At 48.5% G+C, this 9471-nt stretch overlaps 1 protein-coding gene and 1 non-coding gene across 6 annotated transcripts in view; both read right to left on the bottom strand.

Annotated features, from left to right (window-relative positions):
* FTSJ1 (FtsJ RNA 2'-O-methyltransferase 1) overlaps positions 1-9471 on the bottom strand; it is an 11637-nt gene extending 2166 nt beyond the window's left edge. For 2 of the 5 annotated variants that reach the window (XM_043458979.1, XM_043458980.1), the window contains exons 1-12: positions 9191-9470; positions 7123-7287; positions 6778-6847; positions 6588-6678; positions 6167-6245; positions 4711-4763; positions 4572-4625; positions 4383-4485; positions 4197-4280; positions 3416-3519; positions 3129-3326; positions 2885-2926 (exon numbers count right to left, since the gene is read on the bottom strand). In XM_043458979.1, coding sequence (XP_043314914.1) covers positions 2894-2926; positions 3129-3326; positions 3416-3519; positions 4197-4280; positions 4383-4485; positions 4572-4625; positions 4711-4763; positions 6167-6245; positions 6588-6678; positions 6778-6847; positions 7123-7287; positions 9191-9323 — 1167 coding nt within the window. In that variant the 5' untranslated portion in view covers positions 9324-9470 and the 3' untranslated portion in view covers positions 2885-2893. Of the gene's footprint in view, positions 1-529; positions 1184-2884; positions 2927-3128; positions 3327-3415; positions 3520-4196; positions 4281-4382; positions 4486-4571; positions 4626-4710; positions 4764-6166; positions 6246-6587; positions 6679-6777; positions 6848-7122; positions 7288-9190 lie in introns of those variants that run through there. The other 3 variants (XM_043458981.1, XM_043458978.1, XM_043458982.1) reach the window with 3 other exon arrangements.
* Positions 1638-1782, bottom strand: LOC122436252. The gene has a single exon (XR_006267988.1). It is a non-coding gene; the product is annotated as a U4 spliceosomal RNA (small nuclear RNA).

Below are 9471 nucleotides of genomic sequence, written 5' to 3'. Positions count from 1 at the left end.
TAAAAAGCTAGGAATAAAACCACCATATGACCCAGCAATCCTACTCGTAAGCATGTACCCTGAGGAAACCAAAACTGAAAAAGACACGTGTACCCCCGATGTTCATTGCAGCACTATTTATAATAGCCACAACACGGAAGCAACCTAGATGTCCACTGACAGACGAATGGATAAAGAAGTTGTGGTACATATATACAATGGAATACTATTCAGCCATAAAAAGGAACACATTTGAGTCAGTTCTAATGAGGTGGACAAACCTAGAGCCTATTACACACAGTGAAGTAAATTGGAAAGAGAAATATAAATATTGTGTACTGATGCATATATATGGAATCTAGAATGATGGTACTGATGAATTAATTTTCAGGGCAGCAATGGAGGAACGTGGTTGGGGAGGAGAGGAGGGAGAGGGTGAGATGTATGGAAACTTACAATACCAGATGTAAAATAGATAGCCAATGGGAAATTGCTATATGACTCAGAGAACTCAAACAGGGGCTCTGTGAAAATCTAGAAGGGTGGGATGAAAAGGGAGTTGGGAGGGAGGGGATGTGGGTGTTCCTATGGCTGATTCTTGTTGATTTGTGACAGAAAACCACAAAATTCTGTAAAGCAATTATCCTTCAATTAAAAAAAAAATTAAAAAAGATCTTATTCAAAGTAGTGACCAGTATTTTAAGATGCCCATGACAACTGTAACATGACATAAACAAGTAACTGTGATATATATTGATGAGAAAATTGCAGGCACTGCTTTTACTATTGTAAAAATAATTTTACAATACTGATTTGCTGCCAGCATTCAGATTCTGGAGTAAAGCTAAAATTTCAGTTAGTAAAACTGAACTGATTTCCCTCCATTAAGTTCACAAATACCCCTGACTTCTACCCAGGGTTAAGAAGCCCTGCTTTCAGGGTGAGTTCTGGACATATTCAGGACACACGGCTGGAAAGGTTTAGAGAAAGGCAAGACTCTACTCAAGAATACCCCCTACAGTGCAGACGGACACGGCGGGATGTTTCTTTCCTTGTTGTGTTCGTGGTGGTTGCTGGAGGTTCCTACTCAGAGCCTGTATGTTTAGGATGGGTTGACGAGGTATTTGAAAACAAGTTCATCAACTTAAGTTCTGGTTTTCCTGACAGCAAACAGCTTCCGAGTCCTTATCAGATTGCCAGCTAACTAAAAGGTCAAAGTAAAAGAAGTTTTAAACTAAAATATGTTTCCCACTGTCTTCTACTATAATCATTGTTTTCTCAGCTACATTTTTGTGCAGTTTTTGCCTCTACTTTCCTTGTGAACCATAACACACAGAAAATGCATAAAACATATAATGTTCATTCTTTTTGATATGTAGTTCTCCACTGTGAATAAACCAGGATTTAACAATCCATCCTATAGCTAATGGGTGTTTGGGCTGTATTTAGTCTGGGGGTACTACAAATAGGCTGGTTAGGAACATTCAAGTACACTTTTCTTAGTGTAACTAAACACACATGCAGTTTTAGCGGATAATTCCTAACAATTATCTAGCAGTTACAACATATGCTGCCCTTGGTCTATACAAGGGTTCCAATGCTGCACATCCTTTCAGATATTTAGTATTGTTAATCTCTTTAGTTTTAGCTTGTATTTCTCTGAAGAGCAGCTTTTCATGTATTTACGGGGCATTCTCATATTTTCTTTTCCTTATTGGTTTATAGCAGTTTTTTTTTTTCAATTAGCAATAATCGCGCCTCGGATAAACCTCATTGGCTACGATACTGCCACTGCGCAAAGCTATATAGCAGTTTTCTAAATATCATGGATACTATACATGTACGGATTATAAATATTTTTCCCACTGTGATCTGCCATTTCATTTTTTTAAGGTGTCTTTTTTACTTCTTATTTTAATGGTAGACTTGGTCTGAATAAACTGCAAAGCCATTGTCAGACGGGGATGTCCTCTAACGTGGTGTCCTGAGGATGAGAAGCCCTCTAGCACTGATAGGTTTAGCCCAGACTGTTCCAGGGAAACTGGCTCCTCACTGCTCCCCCACCATTCCACCTCAGGGCCTTTGCACTTGCTAGAATGTTCTTACCCTAGATTAATACATGGATTCCCTCCCTCATCTCCTTCAGGTCTCTGCTCAAACATCACCTCAGTGAGACCTTCCACGATAACCTTCTTAAAAACTGCAAACTGCCAGACCCTAGAATTCTTGATCTCTTGTGTGCTACGTGCTTAGTCTCTTCAGTTGTGTCTGATTTGTTATGATCCTATGGACTGCAGCCCACTGGGCTCCTCTGTCCATGGGATTCTCCAGGCAAGAATACTGGAGTGGGTTGCCACGCCCTTCTCCAGGGGATCTTCCTGACCCAAGGATCAAACCTGTGTCTCTTATGTCTTCTGTATTGGCAAGTGGGTTCTTTACCTCTAGCACCATCTGTGAAGCCCTTATCTCTTTACATTGCTTTAAAATTTTTTCATATCCCAGGTTACTTTTACATATTATATACATATGGGTGGACATAGAGAGAACAAGATAAATAGTACGTGTATGTGTGGGTGGAAACTCCTGCATTCAGATTGTGAATTATTATCTCTTTCCTAAACTAGAAGCTCTGAGGGTCAGGGAATCTGCCTGTTTTGTTCCCTGCTCCATCTTCAAATCTAAAACAATGCCCAGCACATAGCATGTGTCCAATAAACGTTTACTGAGTACCTCAATGTGTAAAATCATTAAGGCAGTTCCTGGCACATAATATCAGGAGTTTTAGTAAAGGTCTGCTGACTGAAATCTTACCAGTTGATGTAAAAAAAAAAAAAGTAGAATTTTACTCAGTTTTTTCTTAAAGGTGCTGTTTACTCAAATTCTTAGATTAAAAAGGCAAATTTACCTTAACGTGTTAAGACGAGCAATTCACTCCACTGTCTTCCACCTACCCAAGAAAAAGAAGAGAGACTCAGATATTTGGTTAAGCTTTTCTGCTCACTATACTTGGTTTACCCATTGATTTTTATAGCTATTGGGAGGTAGGAAACAGAAGTTTGTCCCAGATACCACATGATTTGGGGCAGAAAGGAGCACATGAGGAGGGGGTCACTGTGGGCATTGAGGGCCCTGGGTCCATGTTTTCAGACCTCAGACGTCTGCAGGGTGTAGCGCTGTGGGGTGGCCAGGGACTGGGGCAACATGTCCACTGTGCTCATGGGGCAGTCCTGGGGGCAGATCTCCTTGGCCAGCTGCCCCTTCTTCTTCAATGCGCAGGCCTCCTGGTAGGGTGGTGAGATGGGGGGCTGCGTGGGTGGAGTGTACTTGTATTCTGAGCCATCCTCTAGCTGTAGGGACACACGTTGGGAGGGATGGTGAGGACCTGGGAACAGAGGATAGCATTTCCCACTCAACCCACTGTTGGCAGGGCACTTACGTCCAGTGGGTAACTGCGGTCTGAATCATAGGCGCTCAGGTCCCCACAGGTCACAAATGGCACAATGATGCGGGTGGGGCCATCCAACTGGTTGAAATCTGGATCTGACAAGCAGCGAGAGATGAGACAAGACAGGGCCAGGGTGTCTGGGGTCAGCTGTGACTCAGGCTGCACCCAAGATGGGTACGGAGGCCTCCCTCACATGTCCACCAGCTACTCTCTACACTCCTGCACCAGAAATCCTTCATTTGGTTCAGATCACCTCCTCAGGGAGGCCCTTCATGATCACCCATTCTAAAACAGCCCTCCCCCATCTGCTTTTCTCCCACTGCACGTATGGCCACCTGCCATACGCTGCCTGGACTTTCTCTCACTCAGGCATGCTTGACACAAGAGCAGCCTTGTGCTTTTTCCCTCTAGGAGCCAGGCTGAAGGCCCTCACAAGACAAAATTCCCACACAGAGGTGGGGTTTCTACCTGGGGGTGTGACTGAGTCTTCCTAGGCTAGAAACTCCTTAGACAGGTGGAGTGTCCCTTGGGGTAGGACTCAGAACTTTCACCAGGTCTAAGAGTCATCACTAGGGAACTAAGCCAAAGATCCTCCTAGACCAAAATATTCCTATGGAGTGGAATTTCCAGAGGGTGGGGCTGAGGATCCTTTTGGGACAGCATTCCCTTGAGGGGCAGGGTTTTACCAGGGCGTGGGGCTAAGGGCCCTCCTGGGACATAAAATTTCACTGGTAGACAGACTCTCCCCAGGGATGGGGCCCAGGGCTCTCACCGTAAGAGTGGTCCAGCAGGGGTTTGGTCAGGTCCGGCAGGAAGCCCTCAGGGGGGTCGTAACCCTTACAGACAGCAAAGGCCTCTATGGGGAGAAGGTGGAGTGAGGGGCAACTACTGCCTTCACTCCATGTGGGATGGGTCCCTGAGATTCGAAACCCCTGCCCGGCCCCTCCACCCCACTGACCAATGCTGGAGTTCCGGCTGCTTCTGGGCTTGGCACAGAGCACGCTGGAGAAGAAGACACGCAGCTGGCTATAGATCAGCGTCACATCCCGGCCTCGGAAGATCTGCAGGGTGGGGAGGCAGAGATGGAGGCATGAGGATGACCTTTGGGGACTCCTCTCTACCCCCTACCAGGTTCCCTGAGACTTACCTTAGCTACAAAGCAGCCCCCTGGCTTCAAGACGTGTGTAGCAATGTTCAGAGCCTATGGGCAGGACAGATGGCTAAGGCTGAGGTAGAGACAGCCAGGAGGGGGCCAAACTGAGGTAGGGACAGCCAGGGTTACTCACAGCTAGGAGGAGCTGGGCCTGCATATACTCATCAACATCGTGGAGGCCGGTTACTGTGGCAAGAGGAACAGCATTAGGGGGCCATACAGTCTAGCTATCTTCCTGTCCCAGAGAGGTTAGAGTGCTCAAAACATTTACCAAGCTCTCTTACTGCTAAGGTTCTGCATGCAAATGACTACATCTGCCAACTGGATGCATATTCTGATCTCCTAAGCCTAAGGCACTCATTTTCAATCTCAAAACAATCTTAGGCATGAGTATTGTTTCTTCTATCTCCAGTCCAGATCCAGATCAGAACGAACATCTCAGATGCAACACATCCAAAAACAAAACTCGTGACTTTCTTGCTGGAACTTGCTCCTCCCATCATTTTCCCCATCTCATCTGATCCTTCCAGTTGTTCAAGCCAAAACCTTCAAGGTAGTTACCTTTGATACACACACACCCCCTCCACTCTCTTCTCACACCCACATTTAAGCCATTGGCAAACTTTCTCAACTCTACTTTCAAAAGATCTCCTCTACTCATCTCCACCACCATCGCCACTCACCTGGATGACTACAGTGGCCTCCCCTCCCCAGGTATCTGCCCTCACACTGCTCACAGCAGCCAGAGGGATCCTGTCATGACACACGTCAGGCATGGCCTTCCTCTGCTCACAACCATCCCATGGCTTTCTCCATGCTCTTGTCTTAGCGAAGGATCCAGTCACCACTATGGCCCAGAAAGATCCACCTGAGGATCTGATTCCCACCACCTCACTGACCTTATCTCCTACCACTCTCACACTTGCTTACTCTGATCCAGCCACAGTGATCTCACTCTTCACCCGCCTATCTCAAGTCCTTTGTATGTGCCAATCACTTTACCTGGATTGCTCTTTCTCCAGATGTGCCCTAGCCCACTCCCTTGCCTGCTTTAGGTCTTTATGCTAAAGGCAGTGAGGCCTTCTCCACTTTACTTAAAATTCCTCCAGGTATTTCCTCCCTCCCTCTCATTTTCATTATTTCCCCATGGTGCCTATCACCTTTTGACATGCTATATAGTTCAATCATTTGTTTCTTTTCTGTCTGCTCCCACTAGAACACCAGATCTACAAGGTCAGAGATTAGTAGAATTTTATTCACGTTATCCTCCCAACATGTATAACAGGGCCTGACACAAGACAGATGCTCAGTAAATGTGCTGAATGGATGGATAGATGGCTGACTTAAAAAAAAAAAAAAGAAGTGAACAGTAATGGAACAGTTGCAGAGAGATGACAAAAGGATGGACAAAACCCAAACAGAAGAAGACAGAGGCAGAGAACAGGAAACAGAGGTAGGGAGAAGTTGCCAGATGTGGGAACAGCTGACAGTGCAGGGAAGAAGCAATAAAAGAAGCCAATAGAGGTGGGACATACAGAGAGGAACATGCAAAGGACCCCCTGCCTGGCCTCCCAATCCCTGCTGTTTACCATCAGGAGCCCCGTCACACACCACTAGGTCCGCGGGGCAGCCTTCAAAGTGCTGGATGATCTCCTTGGCAGTGGACAGCTATGGAAGAGAGGGACGATGAGTGGCCCCACAGCACGCCCACCACAGCCCTCTAAGCCCACCTGTCGTTGGCCCTGGCCCACAGCATTAGGTCAGCCAAATTCTCAGGCTTTGCCTGAGACTGGGCTCCATCTCTGGGAATATTTTTTTGCTGTCTCTCTGTGATGACAACTCACTGGCTCTGTTCCTCTGCTGTTATCCTCTCTTGGTTTCTCTCAGTTACTATACCTCTGTCTGTCTTTCTTGGTCTCTTTGTCTTTTTCTTTCTTCTACTTGCTGCAAACCCCAGATTTGGGGGGCCTTTGTCCAGGATACACCCCAACACCCCAGCCATGCTCTCACCTGGGTGATATCCCCCTGGATCTGTAACACACCTGGTAGTGGAGCCATAGCCTGAAGGTCCACAGCCACCACGTGGCCAGACCCTTGGCCCCTGTGGACAAACACAGTCCATGTCAGCCCAGTTTTTACTCCGGGTCCACCCTCCACCTAGTCTTCCCTCCCAGCCTCCCATCTGGGACTCCACACTCACCCAATCTTCTGGCTCAGCACCTGGCTCCAGCTGCCTGGGGCCGCACACAGGTCAACTGCCCGCGTCACACCTGCGCGCACACAGGAGGGTGCACTGGTCAGCTGCACCCACCTCTCCAACCTGGGACCCTGCAAAGTTTACCCCTTTCCCCCAGGAAGCACCTAGGCACCCGTATCTACCTGCTGCCCAGATGCCCAGCTCCTTTTGAGTACCTGCCATCTTCCTAACTGCCCCGTGGACCCTCCAAGTCAGCCCACCTACCACACGGAGCTCTGTAGACCTAGCCCACTTGTCTATTCCCTTCGCCCACCCCATCCCCCAGTGAATCGCCCGCCAAATGGAGACCTTGGAAGAGTTGGAATTCCTCGTCAAGTTGTAGCAGCTTGAAGGCACTGCGGGCACGCCAGCCATTCTCCTTGGCTAGGCGGTAGTAGACATCTCGCTTGTCCTTTGACGTCCGTCCCATCTCCCACACTGTTTGCCCAGGGACCTGCCAACAGTAAGCTGATGCTGTCCCATATCAGTAAGTGGGTGAGTGGGCCATTACCTATCTCTGCAGGGCTGTGAGAACCACATGAACTAAACCAGGCTCATCTGATCAGTGTGACAGCTCTCTCAACAGGTGGCGAGGTTGGAGCCCAGTCACTAACCCACTGAGCTCACCGAGCCTGAAGGATCCCATCACTGAGGTCTCAGGCTCCACTGCTCACCCTACAGATTCCATCACTAAACCAACAGACCCCCCCAAAGTCCCACAAACCCAACACTTATCACATAGATGATGTTACTGACCCTGTCCACCTCCCACTGCTGTCATTTACACTCCACATATTAAACCCTGCAAGTCTCACCATCAACCCTTCTCTGCCCACCTTATCCCCAATAACATCTCACCACCACCCCCAGCTCTCCTCGCTACCCCAGTCATAAAGCCCTACTCAGTTCAGTTCAGTTGCTCAGTCATGTCCGACTCTTTGCGACCCCGTGAATCGCAGCACGCCAGGCCTCCCTGTCCATCACCAACTCCTGGAGTTTACTCAAACTCATGTCCAAGCCCTACCAGGCCCCATTAATCCCCTGCTTTCACTCCATTACCCTCACACTACCTCACTGCATTCCCCACCTCCTTAATCTCTCTCCCCTGAAATGATTAGGCCCCCAATTATTCCTTTTGTTGTTGTTTAGTTGTTAAGTCGTGTCCGACTCTTTTGTGACCCCCATGGACTGTAGCCTGCCAGGCTCCTCTGTCCATGGGATTTTCCAGGCAAGAATACTGGAGTGAGTAACCAATCCCTTCTCCAGGGGATCTTCCTGACCCAGGGATTGAACCCACATCTCCTGCATTGCAGGCAGATTCTTTACTACTGAGCCACTTGGGAAGCCCGATAATTCTTTTATCATCCCCCATTAATACCTGGAGGATCATGGTCTATAAGTTCCCCATTAAACTCTCAGTTACTATGATTTATCAGCCCCCATTAGCTCAGCCCTCCAATGGCTCCTTCACAGATCACTAGACCCTCGTAACTCTTCTTACCACACTCACCTTAATCCCTGATAATCATACATCAGTTCTCCAGTCTCCCCTCACTGCCCACCTGTCTCCTCGCCCAGTAATCAAATCACTTTATGATCATACCCAACAGCTTACTATTACCCTCTCTGTGCTCACTCTGTTCTCATTACTTCTTCAATGATCATGCCATCATCACAAACTAAAATCCTTTGATCACAATACCCCGTGAGCTTCCCATTCTCTCTTCTTTGATCACTATTCCATTAGTTCCTTGATCATGACCCTCACCTCTATTATTCCCTCCAGAGCCTCACCATTATCCTTTGAATCACTATGCTCCATCACTCTTTATTAACCCCTTGAATGTCATAACTCCATCTGTCCCCCAGGGATCACACTGCTACTTGCCTCCCATTATCTTCCAGTTGCCCAGTCTACCATCCCCTCATTAATTAACGAACACATCCCCACCGGCCCCCATGAACACATCGACTAAAACACACCTATTAGCCCCCACTGATTCCCCAATAATACTCCCATCAGACCTCTATTACACCCACGCAGCCCACCAAACCTCCACACCTACCCTCTGGCTACACCGCCGGTCCCTCCTCATCATTACCTCAAAGCCCAAGTCCCCACTGGGACCACAAGACCCCCTTCAAGGTAGCTCCGCCGGTATCTGGACCCCTGCGGCCCCGTCCCCCACCCCTAGCCCATCCCGCAGGAGCGGTCCTATTCTCCAAACAAACCTTGGGTCTGGAGCCTACCCAATGCCAGCTGCCAAACAGTTGCAGCACCAAGGGCGAACTTCCCTCCTTCCCTCACTCGCGGGACAGTGCAGGCATGCCTTAACTGTCTCAGTCGGGACCAAGTCCTCCGCGCCCCAGGGCCTACCTCCAACTTTCGGAGTGGGGAGAAAAGGAACGAAGGTCCGTGAGCAGCACAAGCCTCGGCGAGAGCGCAAACCGGTGAGAAGTCGTAGGTTTTCAGTTTGGGTTCTTAGTTGCTCCAAAAGTCTGTCGCGCATGCCTAACAGCACATGCCTAACGGCCACCAGACTGTGCCACGCCTGTCATCGTGGAACGCGGTGGCTCGCGCGAAGCCGGGACGGGACCTGAACTTACCACGTGAGTTCCGGCAACTCCTGCCGACGTAGCCGGTCTGGCGATTTGCCG

The sequence above is a fragment of the Cervus canadensis genome, chromosome X (assembly GCF_019320065.1).
Source record: "Cervus canadensis isolate Bull #8, Minnesota chromosome X, ASM1932006v1, whole genome shotgun sequence".
Lineage (NCBI taxonomy): Eukaryota > Metazoa > Chordata > Mammalia > Artiodactyla > Cervidae > Cervus > Cervus canadensis.
Note: the sequence above shows the minus strand (reverse complement) of the source record. Positions and strands in the feature narration are given on the sequence as shown.